This window comes from Anopheles maculipalpis, chromosome 2RL (assembly GCF_943734695.1).
Source record: "Anopheles maculipalpis chromosome 2RL, idAnoMacuDA_375_x, whole genome shotgun sequence".
In the NCBI taxonomy this organism is placed as follows: Eukaryota; Metazoa; Arthropoda; class Insecta; order Diptera; family Culicidae; genus Anopheles; species Anopheles maculipalpis.
In genome coordinates this window covers 15639229-15661243 of record NC_064871.1, presented here as the reverse complement: position 1 = coordinate 15661243, position 22015 = coordinate 15639229, and the positions used below count along the sequence as shown (strand labels likewise).

General features: G+C 43.1%; 4 protein-coding genes across 5 annotated transcripts in view; 1 reads left to right on the top strand and 3 right to left on the bottom strand.

The window, feature by feature from the left end:
- LOC126557475 (dihydropyrimidinase) overlaps positions 1–22015 on the top strand; it is a 445624-nt gene that overhangs the window by 166746 nt on the left and 256863 nt on the right. The window lies entirely within an intron of this gene.
- LOC126556566 (neurofibromin) overlaps positions 1–22015 on the bottom strand; it is a 137758-nt gene that overhangs the window by 88450 nt on the left and 27293 nt on the right. The gene's annotated exons all lie outside the window — the stretch shown is intronic.
- Positions 4818–6091, bottom strand: LOC126558540 (seipin). The gene is made up of 4 exons (XM_050214564.1): positions 5805–6091; positions 5581–5729; positions 5105–5446; positions 4818–5031 (listed from the first exon to the last, which is right to left on the bottom strand). The coding sequence occupies exons 1-4, from the start codon at positions 6083–6085 to the stop codon at positions 4820–4822; spliced, it is 984 nt and encodes a 327-aa protein (XP_050070521.1). The 5' UTR covers positions 6086–6091; the 3' UTR covers positions 4818–4819.
- On the bottom strand, positions 7159–9728 carry LOC126558016 (sulfide:quinone oxidoreductase, mitochondrial). Its single transcript, XM_050213949.1, has 6 exons — positions 9628–9728; positions 9319–9424; positions 8171–8596; positions 7864–8073; positions 7605–7791; positions 7159–7464 (listed from the first exon to the last, which is right to left on the bottom strand). The coding sequence occupies exons 1-6, from the start codon at positions 9726–9728 to the stop codon at positions 7163–7165; spliced, it is 1332 nt and encodes a 443-aa protein (XP_050069906.1). The 3' UTR covers positions 7159–7162.

The following is a 22015-nucleotide window of genomic DNA, read 5'->3' as shown; positions in this document are numbered from 1 at the left end:
CGCTGACGTCATTGGCAAAATGGGGTGCTGTCGGCGATGTGAAGATGGGGCAACATCACTAACACGTTCGCACACGGCTTCTACCATCATCATCATCATCATCATCATCCCTATCAGCTGCTGTGTGCCGTTGGTGGATCGTAGTACGTAGTGAGGTTAGATCGCAACCAACTTTTATTACGGACCATAAGCGAAAGGTTTACCGTTATCGCTGTGATTGTGAACATTCACGCAACACCCTATGATACACGCGTGTTGCCGCACACGCACACGGCTAGCTTTCTTTCGGCTGTGTGTGGAATTTTTGGGGGCAGAATGTGTGAACCACAGATGCACGGCGATGGGAAATTCAAGTCAAGGTTAAAGCCGATTTAATAAATATTCAATTCTTCTGAATTGAAAAGCAAGGCTTCTTTTTTTGGGTGGAGTCATTTGTAGCCATTTTGTTCCTTAACACCAATTGCCTAATAAGCAACAGGGATCGGAAGGACATTAGACGAGCTATTGCTGAACTAATAAAGAAGATCGTTTTGTTGTATGAAAGTTGCCAACATCATCACCGCTTCTACTACTGCTACCAGCATCAACGAATACTACAGCTTCGACTCTAGTTCCGATCTTCTGTCTCATCCTCCAAGCACGATCGAATCATCTCACTAGTTAACGCATGTGGAGGACGTCACCAGCTTGATGCCGATTTCGGTGGGTCTTAATTGAAATTGTGTCCCACCTCACCACTATAGCAAGCCAAGCAAGTGTCTACTCCGGCGACTAGTGGGCAACTATCCCCAACCCAGAACGAAACGAAAGCCCACATGCCGTACACCACCAACCGTTCGGACGAAAAAACGGTTGCCGAATTTTTTGTTTTGTTTCGTCCCACCGAATAGTTGACTTTGGCGTTGCACATGTTTATTTTGAGAGACTCATGCGGGAGCAATAAACTCAGTGTGTGTGTGTGTGTGTGTGTGTGTGGGGAATGGTGCAAGCGAATCCGATGAAGTAATCAGCCGGATGTTGTGTCAAGTAGACTGACGATGTTCCGGGAGAAGAATCGTATAGACGCATAGCACAGTGTCTGCATATCAGGATCTCTAAGATTCTGTACTGCTCATCAACAGCAAAAAGAGGGCACAGAATATAGATAACGTAGATCTTACACAGGTGGGAACTTCTCAGCTTCAGAGTTTTCTCTTATCTACTGTGATAGGTGGAAGAATTACCTGTTTCCTTCATTATCGTTTCCTTTACTGCACTCTGCCCCAACGGCATCGACAGATTCTCGCATGAAGACGGAACACGATCATATGCACTTCCGATCGACTACCACCGTTGGTCATCGGTACTTCGGGAGAAAAGTGCCGTAAGCTAGTAGGTCCATTCCCGTTGCAGTGGTGATTTTTTTTTTTTTGTTTTGTTTTACCCATGGTTCCTTGGTTCCATTTTCATTGACCGGAGCTAGTAACGGAAGCGCTCGCGTAACAACTTCCGGATACGATGGTACGCGGAGTGCGCAAAAATTCCCGTTTACCCTAGCCTTAACCAGTTTCCGCGGAGACAAGGGAGCAAAATCTAGGTTCTAATTACTGGGTGGGGGACGGCCCTACTTGCCCGGTGGGATGGTCGACGCGCATAGACGTTGGTGGACAATTGCGATTAGTATCAGCAGTATTGCTCTTCCGGGCTGTGAAGCTTCCTGTGTCTGGTGGCAGTTCCGATTCTAATTTAACGTCCGCGGCGGGAGCGTATGTGTTGAATGATAATTTTAATTACGCACCATGGCAATGCTGTTGTACATAGTATACGGCACCGACTCGAATGAGGGAAAACGCACGACAAACGATAGTTGATCTGAATGTTTGATGCCATGCCATTTGCTGGATCGCTAACTGTGTCTGGTGGGGAACATTTGTACCGAAATCTTGTTTCATTAGTTCGCACCGATTTTTGCAAATGGTTTTTTTGAGAGTAGCAACAACAAAAAAATCGCAACCATCGGACGCTGGGAAAGGGAACTAGAGACTGCAAACTTCATCATCCCTGATCGCGATCATTGCCATCAATGGGTGTTACAGTTTTTGTTTGCTAAGAGTTCTTCATTTCTGACATCATGTTGTTAGACGCAAAAAAGCTGATATCTATAATGTCATTGAGTTGGCCAATAGTCCAATAATAGGCCAACAGCAGAGACCCCATAAACAGCGATCCGGCATGATCGCGATCATTAACTGAACGGAAGGAACGATCACATCAATCTTCTCAGTTGTATGAAGTCCTCTCTTTACGGAACTGGTCCAAGGTGGATGTGCTCCAAGGAACGATCAATATGCGATTTAAATTTATTATCAATAATGTCCTCTGTGTTTTTGGGATAATGTTTTACTTATAGACTAAATCATCTATTTAGAGCGGGTGAGCAATGATCTCCTTCCATTAAGAAAATCGCACGAACGCAAACAAAACTTAAGATGTGCTTTTTTAGCAGTTGATCTCTGCATGGCGACGATTTGAAAGTGTTCCCCATGTGTATTTGAGTGAGGGTTTCCATCTCATGTTTGTCCAACTTTCTCTTCTAAGCGTGTGCGTTGCGTGATGACAACTTCCTATTATTTTTTTGTTCACTGAGCGACAGAAATGATCGTTCGGCGGCTTGGTTCATGCAAGTATCTTGCAGACTGACAATTCCTCTACTTTTTTTGCCCAACATTCGCCGATTACCGAATGATGTCATTCCAGTGCAGCCATGTTACGCTCCGAGACTCTCGTGTACGAATTTTTCCTGCTCGCTTCGCCGTCAGTCATGAAAGGGACAAATTCTCTGCAGCAGAACGTAAGGAAACGGTTGCCAAATTTGTGCAAGATAATGCGCTCGTCGAATCTTGCATAATATCACATCACAAGCCGTTTCAAAGCATCGGTAGAAAACATCGAATCCGAACGGAAAGCGTCTGAGCGTCCCACACCCGAAAACAACCTGGCGGAAGGGGGTGGAGAGAAAACGAACGAACCAATGCTCAGTCCTCAAATAGTCGATTGTGCTATTTTTAAACATTTTCAATTTCCCTATTATTTCGGCCACAGTCTTACCGCTGTGTCTCGCCGTGACCACAAGATACAACAAGAAACGTTTTCGTTTTCCACCAAGGCCATTCGGTTGGGAAGATTTTGCAAACAAAATTATGGTTGTGATGATGCTGGCGAGTATTTAAAAAAAAAAGAAGAAAAAGCTACCGAAGGCACGACAGGTGAAGAAGCATGGACAGGAGAAGAAGAAGAAGCATACGAAATAACTTAATGTATGCGAAATTTCGCGTTGGTGGATTGTGATGAGTGCGCGTTGAAGGAAGCGTGACTCATCATGGTAAATAAAATATTGTACGGTTGTTTTTACGGAACATGTCGTCGAGCCTGGCAAAATATGAGTTTTTTTTTTATTTTTGCTTGAGATTAGTTATATCTAGTTGCGGTTTTTTTATATTACTGGATGGATCAGACATAATTTTGGAACCGATTTTATAACAAAATTAGTCTATTTTTAGGCCCATACCAAGTAGGGATGGAAATAGTTCCTAAAAAAGGAGTGGACGTTTAAAAGCGGGGAATTTGGATGGATATCGTCGTTCATAGAGCCGATCGTTCTTGGGAACTTAGGAACAATATTTGTGGCATCGCTCATAGGAAATTGGAAACGATAATTAAAATGGAATCGAAGAGATTTTTTTTAACGTGATGTCGTTCAGCCCAGTGAAGGAACGGGACTGTCCCATCAGGTTCGTTCATAATTTCTCATCACTAGTACCCAGTAGTGAAGTCAAAAAGGGCTCCAAAGTTCTGGCTCACGACTCAATGCGATTGGATCCGTCATATACTAGCGTTCTAGCGATGGGCGGGTCAACCCGAAGAGGTTCGGGTCGCTGCAACGAGTTTGGGTCGTCCAGAAGGTGCAGCAAACCCGCTTCGAGCTCGTTGCACTCACGGGTCGAACTCGATTCCTGTAGGAACGAAGCCAGTTTAGGGTCATCGTATGTTCTCCATCAATATTTCTATCTGCGACTAAGAAACAACGACTTTAACGAATTGTAAAGCTTTCATCCGAACCCACGGTACGGAGCCGATTCCAAAACTGTTGGGCCTTAGTGAGGTGCTCCGTAGCGGCCATCCCTAGTACTCAGGCATTATTATACGTTGGGGATCGCTCGACAGTTATGTTTAAATGTAAGCAGAATCGATCGTGATAGAGAATTTGGATTGTTTTTTTTTTCTGTTTTTACATCTCACAATAGAGATCCTTAAAACCGAGCAAAAGAGGTAAAATTAGATAAAATATAAAGCTCATTCTTTCTCGTTAGCTATCAAACATGATAGCTAGTTAGCAGTAAACGGGTTTAAATAGTACAGTTGCTACTATTTTGGGAAAAATAAACCTAAATTAGAGTTGTGTACTCTTCGTTTCTTATCGTATATTAACTTCCCACCTAAGTCTGCTATCGTCTTGAGTATTATTTCCCGCCGTGGGACCGTTGTAAGGTTCCAATGTGTTTGACATGCCTGGCATTAAGGAGAACGTGCAACAGGTCGGATTTCATCATTGCGCTTCAGAAAATTTATGCTTTTTTGATCGATTTAAAACAATTTGCAGCTTTTTAACATTAACCCTACAAACTGTGTCATAATACATCCAATTTTGTTACTGTTACACTAGTAAATCAGTTAACAATATCAGCAATCTTCTAGAGCGTATGTTAAAAAAAAATTGACCACCAAAAAGTGTGTAAAAAGGCAACACTTTATTACAAAAATATTGCATTCTCCTCTCCCACTATTCCTCATCTATAAGCCAATCTTTTGTTGATGTTTCCGTTTCCTTTAACGGTTTAAGTGCTTTCGTTTGCTCGACTGCAGCCACCTTTGAAACACCCTGCACAATTTGCTGATACCGATCCCGTATATCAGATATCCATTCCGTATCGTCCCAATGGTACCAGCTCAGCACGCAAACAATTAGTATGAAAAACAGGTTGGTGGTAATTCCTGTGAAATAAAAAAAACACAAAAATTCAGTATTACTATCTCTGGAAAGGAATGACGATTTGCGTGTTCTTACCGATAATCGCCGACAGGACAGGCCAGTTAAACATTAAATAGCGTAACCCGGTAAAGTTAGCTACTACCTGTAGCTGTGCCGAGTACAGCTGAATGTCCCGGCACTCTATCATGATATCAATGTTTGTAGCCGGATGGTTCGAATCGTCGAGAAAGTTGGAAAACAGTTCCACCGTAACTAGCTGCTTCTCCTCTCGATAACCAAATATTAGTAGCGGTGCAAAGACGACCGTAAGAATTGTTTTCAACAGGTCCGATTTGTAATGCAGCATAGACATTCGGCAGGACTTTGCTATTTCCATATTTCCATAATCCTTTACCGTGGCACAGACGGTGAACATTCCTGCTTAAGCAAACAAACAAACCATGTTAGCGATGATTACCGGCATGAAATATAGGAAGAAAAAAAAACACAAACTAAACAACTACAAGCTAGTGGCAAACAGTACAGGACAAACACTTGCTACAAACGATTACCTATTTTACCATTGTGTTCTGATTCTGGCATTTCCAGGTTCAGGATAATCTTGTACGGCTGGCCAACCATAAGGAACCGTTGATGATTTGTCAGGGCCACGTTTGCAGACGGGTACGGTTTGCAGTCGTGGGTCTTGTCGTGGCAGTCTCTGTAAAAACAAGCAAGACGTTGGTAGGTTATTCAAGGATCGCTAAATTCCCGCAAGGATTAGTGTGCATTTCACCTTATGTTCAGATGTACATCCTTCAAATGTAAAACGGAAGGCATGTACGAGTAGTAGAAATACAGGTACAAAAATATCGAAGCCCACACTACCGAAAATCCAACCAACACCACAATAAACAGCTTGAGGAACACATTTTTCGTAGTATTTACACTTTTTTCCTTGCGCGCTTTGTACTCTTCGGCAGCAGCCAACCCAAACACGGCGATCGGCTTGAACACATAGTTTCTTATAATTTTAAATGGGTCCAAAAGCATCAAAATCAGTCCTACGAGACCCATGTTACGTGTGTGTAGTTACAATACAGTGTAGTAAGGGAACGGTCGACGGTGTTGGAATAAAGCAGATAAGCAATCTTGGCCTGCGCGATAATCAAACCTCAATCCAGCGTTAACGATCTTTCTGAGCTGCAGAGCGAAGTTGGTAGCACGAATCACTTCATCACTACTGGAATTTCGCTTCACACAAAGGAATGGATAACAGTCAGAATGGATGTGTAGCTTAGTTTTACGAGAATTTCACATACTTCACTGTACAGTTTTAAATGAATTGAACAAAAAGTTTACAATCGCACGATGGAACAAAGTTCAGAGCGTATATCGGAATCGCGCCCTTGACGTTTGTTTGTTTACGTCCGGTTTCACACTGGGAGTTGATTCATAATAATCGTTGTGACATTTTAATTTAATTCAATTTTAAATTGAACGAATTTTACAGAACGAAAATTCGAGATAAATAATATTTTAATATAATTTTTTGAAAAGAATTTACAAAATTGAAATAAAATATTTTCTGTTAAACAAGAAAATTCCGTACCATTGCTGATGACCGTTCTGACTGGATTGCAGGGGTTTTAGTCCTTTCTTATTTTTTAAGTTACATATTTTAATATTAATATAAATTCTTTTTTTACACCTCAAAGTTAATCGTAGTGTGAGGAGCACAATTTAACTACTTATCGGTATTATCTCAATCTCCGCGTGATACTTCATGCAGAAAATCAATCACCAGGTATAGAATCCCATCTGAACAGAGTTCGAGAGATGCGAAGGAAAGAATTGCAAAAGAAATACTAAATATTTTCATTTAATGCTCTTTTAATGTTTTCGTAAAATAATGCATTATTCTGAGTAAAATTTAGTGTTTATTTACTTAAGAAAGACACCAAGAAACGTTTAGGCACACAAAAATTTCATTCATAGACCTTTCAATAATTAATGGAGATTAATATTAATAAAGATCCTTAAGAATTTGATTCAGCTGGAACAACATTCAACATTTTCACAATTAAACGCACAGAAAGTTAGGTATAGAACAGAACCAATCCTAGATTCAACAATTCTTCATAACTTTTGCTCTCACAGGCGATAGTGCATCAATTTTCGCATCAACCCTGGCCCATTCCAAAGACCATTCAGCAGCAAATGCCAGTAGAGCGGGGGCATAATATCTTTCTTCATGAGGTACATCGACAAACGCTCCTTGCTTTGATCGACTGGGAACGTTTCCAAGGGCGTCAAGGAGTAGTCAAACTCGGCTAGCACACACGTGTTGTATCCCGTGACCAACGGGCAGGATGCGTACCCATCGAAAATCCTAGTAGGCGCTTTACCTTCCATCACAGCCATTAAATTTTTGTACACCACTTGCGACTGGGCAGCTGCGCGAGAAAGGGGAAAAGAGGTGAAATAAAAAAGGTGGCCAAATTGATCAACATGCACACACATGCAATGGAAATGAGGAATCGTGATGGCGCGATGGCATTAGCATTTACAAATAGCTCCCGTTTTGCTTTCTTACCCACAGAGGCGGCTGTTTTAGAATTCGGCGAAGATGAACAGTCTCCAATGGCAAAGACGTTGCTGAATTTCTGATGCTGCAGCGTATCCTTGCTTACGTCGACAAAGCCCACTTCATTAACTAGGCTTTTGCAAGCTTTCAACACATCTGGGGCACCCATTGGCGGTGTGACGTGCAGCAGCTCGTACTGCAAAGATGAACAAGCAAAGGTAACACAAAAAAAGTCCGACTGATGTCATATTACATTCGACCTACTTACCTTAACGGTGAATTGTTCACCCGGTTTGTCTAGATTTTCGAACACAGCCTCATCGGTAGTCGGCTTCACTTCGACTAAGTTCGTACGCAAATTCACATTAATATTACGCTTCTTCACTATTTCCCAGAGAGCATCGGCGTAATGCTTCACGCCAAACAGTACCGGCAGGGAGGTGTTGTAATGTACCTGGGCGTTTTTGCGCTTGTTGGACTAAGCACAAAACGGGGAAAAGATGTAAATTTTTACCGTTTTTCATACATAACTCCGTCCGTCCGTTCTGGCTGTGTGAATGGGAAAGGTTCGTTACCTTGCGGAAAAAGTGCTCAGCAATGTAGAGTATTTTTTGCGGAGCTCCGGGACACTTGACGGGGCTGTTCGGGAAGGTGAACACCGCATTGCCACCGGTGAAGTTGCGTAAAGCTTGGTACGTACGGTCGACATACCTTGGAGAATAGTTGGAGCAGACTTTTCCATTCGGAATCGAAAGTGCTTCCTGTAGCCCAGGAATCTTGTCATAGTTTAGCTGCAATCCGACGGCAACGAGCAGATACTCGTACTCGATTTTATCTCCACTGCTCGTATGGACGGTGTTGTGTTCGGGTTCGAATTTTGCGGCCGAATCCTTAATCCAGGTGGCTAGCGCTGGTAAAACAGTTTTCATGGGTCGAAAACTATCCTCGAGCTTTTTGATTCCTCCTCCAATCAAGGTGAACATCGGTTGATAATAATGATTCTGGGCATGGAATAGAAGATGATAATAATAATTAGAATTAAAATATTTTCATCAAATACAGAAGAGGCCGACGACACACGACGTGACTGGGTATCGAAACCCAGACGGATATTCACGCCTGGCGGGTATCATTTTTTATGACCATCTTCGTGTCGTACATAAAAAATTCTAGACGGAAGTAAATTCTCAAAACCATAAAAGTAAGGTACAATAAAATGTAAGGTCATTTGGGCAAATGAAAAAAGGCAATAAAACTGAACTCACGGGTAGTACTAATAATAAATTCACGATCATGTCTGGTGCTTTGATGAACGTACCCGTCTGATGCCATTCGCTACAGTTTGTGTAATTAATTAGCATAAGTTATACAACGATGACTGGTCGATTTTTTGGACCGTTTGGATGTGTGTTAATTCCAAACCCACTGACTAAGATTATCCAAAAACACATAGCTGATTCTATATTAAGGTCAAGTCATGCAGTGTCCGAAAAAATCGGATTGTTGCTAAGCTAAACCATAATGCATCAGTGAGTGGTAGAAAGTGGTATTAAATGCACCTGTAGCTAACCATTCATGAGCCGGATGCCGATAAAGACCATTGGTGTAACCAATTAGCTTTCATTTGATATGAGATTTAGCTCCCCGGTTTGACATTCCTTATCGTAATTGAAATGTTAAAGATAACATAAATGTTATCTGTTTTTCACCGATTACTACTCACCTCAGCCGGCTCCAGTACGATTACTTTTCCTGCGCCCAGCTTGTTGGATGCTTTAGCTGCAACGGAGCATCCTCCAGCACCACCGCCAACCACTAACAGTTTGCATCTATAAAATACATGGAAAAATATATTAAGTTTAAGTACTAATCGCTAAGGAATGCATAAAACTTCAGGTTAATTGTTCATAAGAAGCATCACACTTGTTTCTTTTGAATGTAGGTCGGTCACCCCATATCGAGTCATCGCACAGGGTGTGACACAATCCGAACAACCTGTTGCATTGCTAGATGCTATAGTTTTCTTACTTACTTGTGATTTTCGTTCAAAATACTGCTTGTAGAAATACCTCTTAACACAGAGCCGGCAAGGAACGACTTTGTTTTAATAGAATAACATAAAACATTCATCATTTTTGTATAAAATAAACGATATACTGCCGACTGAGGTATTGAATTTATAATCCGTATCCGTCGGCGTATAGCTAACAAAAATTTTGTAGTAAAAAATTGGGGTTTCTATCGCTTAATGTGCACACTATCAGCTGTCGAATACAACGCACCGACTAATACAGGGGGATGTTGTGTATTTGATTATGCTTTGATCATGAACACCCCAACTTTCCTTCCCCTTTACTATTATTTTTACCGTATCAACGTCATTGTAAACAACGATTTGGCATTAGCGAGCGATGTTTATGCTGTATGCTTCGAAGGTTCATTTGTCGCTTGATTAGCTAATATTCAATTTGGTCGTTATTATGAAGCATGTTATTTGAATGTGATCTAATCCATATCTAGAGCGGTATGAAAGCTACAGAAAATAGGTGAAAAAGCATGTGTAATTTAATGAAACCTTTGACTGATTACTAGCAAAGAATATAAAAAAACTCTACACGCAGAGTGATTACTTAAAATTACGATTCCAAGTAGTACATCGATCAAAGCATTGAGCAAGTGTTTTTGTCACAAGAAATTCTACCTAATATTGTGGCGCATGAAAGATTGCATCGCATTACAAAAACACTAGACTTTTTGACACCACGGACCCCATTTCAATAGCCAAGTGTTCACTACGGGAGACTGATCTGCATGGGAACAGATCTCCGGTTGAACCCTGGTCCTGCCGTGTGAAAACGGATCGACCATCAAAAGGCTAAATAGAGCCATGTTAAACGTAAGTTTGTAATCTTATCTTAGCTGTGTAGCACTAATCTTATTCAGTGAAAATCTTTTCCTCTTTTTTTTCTAATTTTCTGGCTCTAATAACCACCTCAAGGAGGCTTTTTTATATAGAGACTTTGGGTGAATTGACTCACTTTGTCTCTAGCATAAGAAGATGGAATTAGCCGTTATAGGCGTGATAAAAGGTTGAGACGCTATAAATAAGCGAATTAAAAGATGCCTAGGATATTTAATTTGAAATATCAACTAGTTCATCATCTTTTTCTCCAACCTAAATATCCTCGAACCTCAGGTGAGCTCTTCGGCTGCAATTTATGGCTTCTTTAACTTGATTTTACTCGCCGCTCGATATTTCGTCAGTCAGAAATCGATAGAGTGTCCTATCGTGCTACTGACTGGCAACTGTGGGCCACGGGGTCACCCATTACAATAAAGTTTCCTTCATATTATACAAATGAATACATTTCCTTAATAAATAAATAAAAAACTAAAGAGCTGCACAAAAGTAATGTAAAGTGGCGCTATTTTGATTAACCGGAAAAAAGGGCATGGTACAAAAAATTTCGATTCCAACCGTAATTTCCATACTCGCTGAATGTGCTTAAACACACGCAATTCAAACACTGCTTCAATGTGTTGATTATGTTTACAATAGTGATTAATTACTATTAACATTTGTTGGGTTTCTTTTAATTCGATTGCATGCCCGGCTCGACGACCGCTAAAGGGAAGGGTTGTCAGTTGGTAAAGGATTTTCATACTTCAATCACCCAGCCAGCCCACATCAGTACCGTCAGACAATGAAATGGACAATCTTGATCCTTTCAGTCGCACTGCCGATTTATCGAGCATGGCGCAGTATGGGCGACGGTGAATTCGGCTGTGATTGTGCGCTAATATCATGCACATCGTAACCTCACTTGTCTTTCTGATATTCTAATGTGCAGGCGAGAAGGCCCGCGGAATGTTGTGTAAAGGAGTGGGGACAAGCGGGAGAGGACAAGCCGTGTACTGCTAGCCTGCCGCAGGTTACACACACCTGAACGCAGCGCGCCCGTCTAATATCTCGCCCGTGCATGCATGATTCAGTAGCCTGGGAGAGGACATCCGAACATCTGAATGGCAAATTGATGCCACAGCTCCGGGTTTGCTCTCGTAGTATCCGAGCGAATCGGCAAGCTCGGACTTCTGCCGGCGAGTCGCACCGCAGGGGCGTCACTTAGCCGACAAATTTCCTCCGTCGATTACATTCGTCTCATTTCAATCAATTGAAAAACAGCAGGACTCCTGATGAGAAGCGCCAACGAAATCTATTAACCGAATTGTAATGGATTAATAACGAATTTCACAGGGGTGTAGCTTTATCGGAGCGTTGTAGTTAACGGCCAAGATGACACAGACGAAATAAAAAAAAAAATGAAGAAAAAAATCGGCTGGCTTTTCAATTTTCCCAGCAAAGGTGAATAGTTTTCCGGCACTAACCTCGATTAGTGGAATAAATTGTCGGTCAGCGAGCGAATGTTAATAGCTAACACCTTGAAGTAATGTCATTCTGCAGCCGATGACGCGCAGCCACAGTCGCTAGGGGCATTGCCAAAGTGCGCACCGTATGTGGTATCGCGGGTGTAAGGCAGGGCATGTAGGGTTTGTTGAATTGAATTAAATAACTAGGCGGTGGGTAAGAAATCATCGCCAATTGAAATGATCGATATGGTGCGGCTGTCAAGAATTAAGTCATCAATTGAACCGACCCGAACACAAACCGGGAAGCGGCACCCATCCTCTACACCGGACGCGCCCACCACACATGGGCAAATGGGCAGCCCGAAGCTCCATCATCCTTTTGCTGCTCCACGGTGGGTCTCTGCTTCAGTCAGCGTGTGTTGCATTTCGATGTAAGTCAATTGCTCAAATATATTCTCCGCCCAGCAGCAAAAAGGATACGCCTGATGTTTCGCCCAAGCCCCGGGTACCGGTAGTAGCAACGGGCACAGGCCCCGGGGCCCTCTGATGCGTCATCGAGTAAATGGATGTTAGATTACGGTTGTTAATTTGCTCCGAAGGAAAGCTGTTGCTATCTTCGGGGTGGATTTTTGATTGTTTGTTAAATTGTTAGAATATGAGCCGTCCTACGGTTAAGAAGCCCTCGATTCTTTTAAATTTTAACAAAAATACCTATAAAATGAAGAAACTCAAAACTGGTCTTTCAGCAATAATAACACTAAGTTTAGGGAACTAGGTTGAACTGTATAAGGCTTCACAAAACATTTAAGTTTTACTTTTAAAAAAACATTCGGATACGACCCAAAATCTGCTTTATTTTTTGATTTTCTAAGAACGCGAAGATAACTTTGGTTAACCTCGGAGAAATGACATGATACCCCCGGGCCACGCAATTCTATTTGTATATAGCTCTTTTCATATAATGATCTCCAGCGATGGAGTCTATCTTTCACTATGTATAAATAATTTTCCAAATGAAGCAAAATTTGCAATGATTGTTCCTGTAACCATCTAGCCCGGTAAAATTACGGATTCCGTAGAGAGAGATGTACCACAAAAGTATTTTAAAATTTTGTTAATACTTAAAGAGAAAAATAATAGTTTAGTGTACAAAGTCTTTGAAAGTATTCATAAATACATCCCCAAAATGTGAGGTACCTACAAATATTAGCAAAAGATAAATAAAGCGAAATTAAAACCCTATAATGAACAATTATGGTAAGAAAAAGCTTTAAACTTCGCTAAGATCCAACCCCCAAGTGCTGTGTTGAAAACGTGGTTTTGGAATTGTTTCCCTCCAACTGCCAATTGGCGCTTAAACATTCAGCATCCTTCTCAATCTTTCCTTGCCATCGCATCATCTCGCTCCCACTGACGTTACATTTCGCTCACCCTATATCACGCTCTCTCTCTCTTTCTGTCTTACTCTCCTTGCGTACGCGTTGCTCGAGGTGAATAGCTGGTGCTATCTATTCTCTCCGTGTTTTATCGTTCCTACTCTAGCTACACAAACCCCCTTCAGATCGTGTCAGTCCATTTCGACTACTTTCTGCTGCTCGGGCGCGCAGCATCTTAGCGTGTTTCTCTTTTTCGCCGCGAAGCCGGGAATGACCAGCATCAGCAGCCCGCCCGTGTAGTGTATAAATTTCCATCAAGGATTATAAAAGGAAGCTACCCGTGCCGGCAGATGTTTAATCGTGCGTTGATAGCCGCAACGATCTGATCGTTTTCCTAACGAAAGTCACATACACACACGGCTTGTGTCCCCCGGGTTTTGTGGAAATAAAAAAAAGGACAGCAGCGGCTCCGCATAACCGCCACCACCCCTTCCCCTTGCCCCAAAAAGGACTGTGCGGCCACATCGTAGAGGAAGTTAGTGTAATAGGGAAGCTGAAGCCTGAAGGAAAATCGGCAAACGAACTTCGTTAGTTTTCCGGGAAAGAAAGATTCGTACTGCTTCCGTATCCCGTGCGGAATCCGGTGAAGAAGTGATACCTATCCCCCTCGTGTGACGTTAAAGTGAACGTTAATTAGCGGCATTAAACACTTTCGGTGGTTGTTAGCAGCACGTGCTTGCTTGTTGTGCAGTGTGTTTGTAGTGTGGTGCAGCTTCTTTGAAATCATTTGTGGCTTTTCGTCACAAACACGCTCAGATCTCAGGTAAGACATTCAGGGGCTTTCCACCCAAAGCAAAAAAAAAAAGGCTCAGAAAAGCTTAGAAGTATAATTGGACATGCGTCTCGACATGATAAATCGTTTGTCGCTCAATGACGTGGAACAATCAAATCAACTTTGCTGCCTAAAGCTTAACCGTTCACCATATGGTTAGCGAAACTGTTTATGATAGCCAAAATAGAATGATGGATTTACTCGGGAAAGTACTTCGAACGGATTGTTATTTGAATGTTGTTTGAAGATTTTATCCATTTATATTTTTTATAAAAAAACTTTTTTTTTGTTGGTGCTTGGATCGGCGCCTAAAGATTTCAAAAAGGTCCGTTGCATTACTCTTGCAGCTGTCATTATACTGTTGACTACTTACACTCAAGTCATTGGCAAGACACAATCAAAATGGGAGGTTTTAAAAGAAGATGTTATTCGCTCAATCTTCCGTGGCTTCCCCCTACATCAAGAGGGTTCGATAAGACAGCACGGCCAAGCATAAGGTGCAATTGGTCTAGCCCTCTTACCAAGTGCTGTACACATATGCTTTACCTAATGCTGACCAAAAGAGCAGTGTTGCCAACTGCTGCAATAAGCTGAGTGGTTAAATCAACTATGATAAGGTTGGTCCTTACACACTGCAAAGCCCAAGCGCTGTTGGCCAGTGTTGCCAGCAGTTTCCCAGTGCCAAGCTCTCGAGATGCGATGGATTAAGTAGCTAATCCTCACCCTTGTCGTGTCGTATGATTGATGGGGGGGCATCCGTCTTGCAACGGTAAGTGTGTCCGTCACTACTCTAGCACAGGCAAACCTCGGCGCTGCTGAGATTTCACGTGAGTTTCTATCATCTACCATGTCAACGCCCATTTTCTAGTCTCGTGATCGTGATACTCTTGTCTGGTGCAGTGCAGCCGAAGCCGAGCTGTTGATATAGGTGATACTAGGCCTTATCAGTGTGCTTCGCCTCGCAAGTGATTTCCGTTCGTGGCGTGCCGTAATTTTGTGATTTGTGTACACGGACCCTGTACGCTCTGTGCGATTACCGAAAGGGATTTAGCAGGGTTGTCGGTTATTTTCGGACGGCCTGTTGCTTATCAATCGCATCGCAGTCTTTTCAAATGCTTGCTGATCGGGTTTTCCCGCGATTAATTGTGAACCATTAGGATTAGCTAGGTGCTTCAGCTAAATCCGTTTAACGTTTCTGACAGTTTGTGCGAAGTGATTTGATAGTTTTTAAAATTCGGATACATTTTCTGAAGAACTACATCACCGTCTAGTGGTGTACTACATCAGCGATATAATTAGAGAATCAACAATTTTATTTAATATACAATCACATCATGAATGTGGAAGAAACGACATCGGGATGCCGGTCTTCACAAGGCAGAACAGGAGTTCAAATCCCATCCAGCTATGTGGTATCAGCAAGTCTAGCAATCTATTCGACGACCGAAGCGACCTAGTAAGTCGTTAAGGCAACGAGAAGAAGAAAAAATATGAATCTCTCTCCCTCTTCTTGGCATAAGGACCTCTGAAGTCATACCTGCCAGACAGTAGCTTACTCCTAGACATAATGAATACCACACGTAGTTTTATAGTCAGTCCTCACTACGGTCCGGATAGGATTTGTACTCCGTTCCTCCCGTGTGAAGTCTAGCACCACTATCACCTCGACCACCTGACCGATATAATAGCTCCGTCTAATTACTGTCTAAGCACATGCATTGTCACACAAATTAAATGATTCAACAAATTATCCCCCTCTAAACGGTATTCACCTAATCATGCGTCACAGCGCAACAGTGGCTCGTGATTGCACGAGAAAACTGATCACCGACGGTGATTACATATGATAGTGCGTCGCCCACTAGTCTCACGGAACAGATCAAAGGAAATGCCGGAGGGAAAAAACCCCTCGCGTGTGGGAAATTCTAGCTAACGCTAGCTAACCAGGCGTTCTCCATTAAGCAGACCATTGCTACTACTTTCGCTTTCTACGGTCTTTTGACATGCCTACGTGACGGCGATCATGTAAGAACGCCATTCCAGCAGAAAATCCGGTAGGAGGTTACATCCATCAATCAGCCGTTTAGGTTCACTTGAACACATGAGAACGATCGCGTTTCCTCTAATGCACGTTGTAGCCCAGCATTAGCTTTACATACTGTTTATGGAAACAGTGAAAAATGTCATCATATGGAGTGATCGCTGTTCATCACACTACACGACGGATCAGTCAAATTATGGGGAAGCAAAGGAAACCTCGTTAACGTCATTGTGAGTCATCGCTCACTTATCTCAGTCATTCTCCTTCTCTTCCTTGTAGACCTGTTCGTACGCACCAGCGCTTAAAGCTTCCATTTAAAACATCAAGATCAAGCGTCGAACGGAAATTCCAGTTCATCTGGGAGCAAAAAATGTAAAAAAAAACGAAAACTAGTTTTGCACAAAATTATAGGATCAGTAAACCTCTTTTTGCTCCACCCAATAGGCACAAGATGATCGGCAAGTTTGATCCAACGATGGTCAAATCATTTAAAATGTTTAATAAACGCTTACACACGTGCTATCAATGAGGATTGTACCAACAGCTTCCAAACCAACAACAACAAAAAATCCTTTTATCCCTCTGGAGCAACCTACTACAAGTCTTGCGGCGTGCGTCCCAACCGGTAGGAGAGACTCTGTTCACTTAACCTGTCCATTTACCCGGTCACCTTCTGCTTCGCATTGCACCAAGTGCACCGAGCGAGTCATAACGGGCGCGAACAAGCGCACAAGACGAAAACAGCTGAGCGTAATATGTCATTTTTATAGTTATTTTGACCTTGATAGCCCCGTTCCCTTTTGGAGCTGGTCCAGCGGTTTGCGGAAGGACACACACACACACGGGCGAGCTGTGCACGTGAGGCACGGGAGGCGGAAGGCAACTAGTCGCAAGCAAGCGTCCGCGATGCAGTTGCCGGTTCGGTGACAGATGCAGTGACAGATATCGCACATTGGACGAGGGTCTCTGGGCCGTTTGTCGATCGGGGGACCATTCAATTTCTTGCCGAGATAACATGACTAAGCAAAATAGACTAGAGGAACACTTACTTTTCCTAGCCCTAATATGCCTAACTGCCATTGGACAAAACTTCCGAGAAAACCACGACCCACACACACACACACACAAAACCAATTTCTTCCTTCTGTCCTTTCGGGATTTAATCTTGATTGGCACGCGGGGCACGTTAATGGTGTTCGTGAATCATAAATTTGTCAAGAGATAAAAACGGGGGGGCGGCTCATGTTTGGGGAGGAATTGACGTCAGTCCTACTGATCGGCGAGTTGCGATCGCTCGGCTCGAGACATTATATGCTTTCTTGCGCACCCGTCCCCCGTCGGTTGGCCAATTTCCAAGCGACGAATCAAATCGACGAAAGCGGAATGACACCGGTGTCAAAGAAACCCATGTTCACATCTGATCGCGAACCACGGGGATAGCTGCACGATCTTTCATTCGCCACCCTCCCCAAAGGGTAGAGACTCCCGGGTGCTCCGGTGTTAGACAAGCAGCGAGGGGCCCGTTGTTTTTTTTCTCTTCACTGACTCGTTCTCTTTACTGACTCCGGTCTTGCCCTGCGGCCGTGTGTGTTGCGTCAACGAGCCTGTCGCCGTCGCAGGTCACCCGTAGAAACACGCGCTCTTCCGTTGCGGTGGGGTTTGCATTTGCCGACCGGTCGCCGACCATAGCCGAACGTGATCGGCTCCATCGTGTCTGCTATGGCATGGCACGGCGGCACACAGCTGCACGGTCTCCATTCCGCAAAACCGCAACGAAAAAAAAAAACGCATGGCAGCGCGAAACGGGCATTAAAGTGGACTCGTGCGACAGCTGAGCGCGGAATCGCGGTTTTCGCGGCCGCGATCACACACACACACACGCGAAAGAAGGAACGGTGCGAAATTAATACAGCATGCTAGATATCGAATCAAAACCGGTGCGCCGTACGATCGGACGTTCGGATGATCGCCCTTTTCGAAGGTGCGCGGCCACACAGGAGGGACGAGTTAGACAAGACGGAGGGAAGTGATTGGAAGGGACGGGGTTGTAGAGGCGAATGGCTTGCGTGTTGCCAATGTGAGCACTGTTGCTGGGTCATTAATGATTCCTTCCACCTCACATATACGCTACACCTGAACCTTCTGCGCTGTTCACCCCTCAGCGAGAGAGCTCGGTTAGCAAGCTAAGCACTGATGCTATCAGCGAATTCTTCACTTCTTTTGGGGGTTTTTTTTTTTGTATTACCTTAACTCTAGAACTTCATGCTATTTCCGCTTGTGGGAAAAAAATGCTCCAGGTCAGTTTCATGCTCGATTCAATCGATGACGGTAGCTGTCGGATCAGGTTGATCAGGAGCTGCTACTCCCGTGCGGTTTCATTACGGAGGCGCCTAATGTGAAGTGCCATTTCCTTCTCGTGCCGATCGCACACGGTGTGCAGTCGTCAGATAGCAAAATCGTCCTGTCAGCGTAATTGCTCATCCGTTTCGTCTTATCGCGCCTGCCTATCTTATCGCGCCGTGAATGAAATGAAAGCTCGCCGTGTCTGTGGGACGGAGCGTAAAGCTGGTTGGATGCAAATTTTAGTATTGATGAAAATATTTTTCTCTGAATGAACGAAGCACCGAGTGGTGTGATTGATGGTTGGTTTGATATTTTTCCCATGTTGTTAACCCTTGTACCTGAGAAAAGCTATGGATTGTTTATTGTCGTAGCGATTGATTATTCAACGAGTTGTTCTACGTTAAGAAGTGGGCATCAGCTTAAAAATATAGATTCTTTAAAGGGTTTCATATAGATCATGCATGGAATAGTAGATTCATTTAGGGAAGTATTTCAAATAGACAGAGGAATAGTGAAAGCCTGTTGCGGAGCGTTGTCATCATATAACCGAATTTCGCATTCTTTGGAAGGTTAAAGCTGGTTTAAAGAAGCACTAATTATCAGCACTATAAATAAGATGGTCCGGTCTTTGTACAAGAGTTATAAATTATTCAATTTTGCTTTGGTGCAACCTTGCAACACTGCCATTTTGAAGTGTCATCTTCAGGCTTTCTTTTCCCCCCTAGCTGTCATTTCGCTGAAGTGTCAAAAAAGGTAGTTTCCATGAGCCTGTTTCCAAAGCGTTTTTGCGGTGAGTTTTGCTTCATGCACTACTTCACGAACAAATCGGCTAACGAAAGTCATCGTACATCAGTAAAAGCCATGCTCCGTCAGAAAGTAGCATTTTTTCTTTGGAGGATAAAGAATAGCTCCGGACATTCCTTGAAATTTGAAGGTAGGACGCAAGGTAGGACATTGGGTGCCGTACGAACCAGAAGCCAAGGGATCATCGAGACGCCCAAGCCAAATATTGAAGAAAACCTCGACCAGATCTGGCAGCACCGGTTAAAAAGTATTTTAAAACGTTGAAATGGGATGTTCTACCTTACCCGCCGTACAGCCCAGAGAAGGCGCCTTGCGATTATCGATCTTTTCCGGTCCATGCAACATGGTCTAGCTGAGCAGCACTTTTCCAATTTTGGAGAAGTGAAAAAAATAAATAGACGAATGCGTAGAATCCAACGAAACCCTCCCTTTTCCACGAAGGAATGAAGATAATTTGCCAAAAAGATTGGAAAAAGTAAAATTAAACGATAGGAAAATACTTTGGAAATTGAACGAGCTACCAAGTGTAGAAAATAATTGCAAAAATTTTGTAATAATTTTTGTGTAAAATCCATTTAAATGGGAATGTTAACAAACTATCGGAAGAAATTTTCTTTCGTTTTGTCAGTTTAAGCAGGGATAACCTAACGCTCGGCCTAAGTAATTTGGGAGAAGATTTTCGAAGAGTTCCACTGTCGTGTGGCTAATTTCCCCTTGCTGAATGCAAGACTCTGTATACTGTATGAATGCAAAGTTCTACAAGAATATTTCATTATTTCATTATTCATTTGAAGAAAACAATCTACTGAGCGATTCTAAAAGTACACCGATATGGATCGAAACCCTTCATATTTTTAAGTACGCGTGGTCTCTTCCCGATCTCCCTCACTTTGACAGGAAATTTACGACGACTTGTCGGAGTCAAAGATAGCTTCGTGAATCGCAATAAAATAATGTACCATTGCTTCAGCAAAAAAAAAAAGCACAAAAAATTGGAAGCAACAGCGCAATTCTCACACATGTGTTCAATCACCACGTGTGCGCTAAGGAAGAGCGCGCCTTTCGCAAAAGATGAACATTCTAAACAAAGGCAGGTGTGTGAATATGCCCGTATGCGGTGGCACCACCATGCAGATAAGATCGCCAGAGAACGTACATTATGTTCGATTACTTTGCAAATCAATGACTTGAACACTAGAATCACTTCATTGCCATGATAAGCTCACGCGAACTTCTAATGATGATTGATTGAGTTTATCACTCAGTATCGGCAGTTGGAAAAGTGAAACCCCAAGCAATTGACTGAAGGTCGTGCTACGTGCTTCATCGTAGCCGCGCCCGTACACAACATTCACGAATGCCGTACATGATGTTCGAATGTCCCGTACCCCACAGGAAGGAACCACATGTACGGGATTCACCATAGGCGCCCCGTAGGCCCGAAAAGTGATTCGAAAGTGATGATAAGACCGAATAAAGAATACTGTCACACCGTCGCCATCGGCGTCTTGTGGAGGGTTTGACTTTCGGGCAGGCTTTTAAGATTAGCCTACCGGAAATTGGTACGAAACGGGCCAAAGAAAGCAACAGTTGGCCGTTCCTCCATGGTGTTTGCTCCCGATATCTTGGTTGGCAGCAAATAAGAACGAAAAAAACGATCGACAACGCTTTTGCTGCATGGCTATTGCAGGTAATGTGTTCTCGGCTGCAGCTTGTTAACGGTCAGTAACTCGGCTAGAGTACGCGGCGTACCACCCATTCACGGCGGCTCCGGTGGCACCAAAGGAATGTTTAAACATTCGCTTTTTTCCCCTCATGTTTGTTTTTTATTTTTTATTTTTCGTGGCGACAAACCATGTCTGCCTGTGCTTGGTTGGATAGATATGTGCGAACACACCCCGCTATATTTACCAAGCATGGTGAGATTGGACTTCCGAAGAATTCCGTTTTTGGATGACGAAATTATGAACGCTAGTTGCGTTTTGTGCGCGTTGGGAAAACTTGCTGCCATCGTCACCATTTCCCGAATATCAAACGAGAGTTTAGTTTGTCCATAAGTATATCGTCAGCGAAATATTTCATGGCCCTGGAGGAGGACCCGCGTATCGTACAGGGCCGTACAAGCTTGATTGTCGTAATTCTGGTTCCAGACTGTTTAGTTTGTTTGAACAGGTGACAGTATGAGTAACCAGAATTGGATACTCTGGTTACTGATTAGACATCCACACCTTTACTCGCCTTTTAATCACTTTGCAAAATCTTAGAATCCTGACGAAGGAAAAATTCTGCTAATGAATCTCAAGCTATGAATTATAATACTACAATCAATTGTCAAGTCAACGGTCCTTTCAATGCTCTGCAAAATTGTGTAACGATAGTTAATTACCGTCAACCACCCGTAGCGAGTGGTCCATACAGTGCGTAATAGATCTCCCACCATCGTTAGATCGGAAAATTACCCTCCCCAGGCGCCACCCATTGTCATTTCGCGGAATCATGGAAAGTTTTACGGCGCACGGCGTTTGAAATTGTCGTGAGCTATTGATTCGCAGTTTTCTTGCCCGTGGCATTTTGTTTTAGAGATACAGCCAAGACCTTGGAAGTCGGGTAAGTCAGATAAGCGCGCGGGACAAGTCTTATTTGGACCCCCGTTTAC

Bases quoted from the DNA above. Each gene is read 5' to 3' on its own strand.
- LOC126558540 (XM_050214564.1), bottom strand. From the start codon at position 6,085: ATGGGTCTCGTAGGACTGATTTTGATGCTTTTGGACCCATTTAAAATT. The intron at 5,730-5,804 runs GTGAAATGCACA...TTGTTTTTACAG, and splicing joins GATGTACATCTGAACATAAG to AGACTGCCACGACAAGACCC. The intron at 5,447-5,580 runs GTAATCGTTTGT...TTGCTTAAGCAG, and splicing joins AGAACACAATGGTAAAATAG to GAATGTTCACCGTCTGTGCC.
- LOC126558016 (XM_050213949.1), bottom strand. From the start codon at position 9,728: ATGATGAATGTTTTATGTTATTCTATTAAAACAAAGTCGTTCCTTGCC. The intron at 9,425-9,627 runs GTAAGTAAGAAA...TGTATTTTATAG, and splicing joins ATTTTGAACGAAAATCACAA to ATGCAAACTGTTAGTGGTTG. The intron at 7,465-7,604 runs GTAAGAAAGCAA...TTTCTCGCGCAG, and splicing joins TAAAACAGCCGCCTCTGTGG to CTGCCCAGTCGCAAGTGGTG.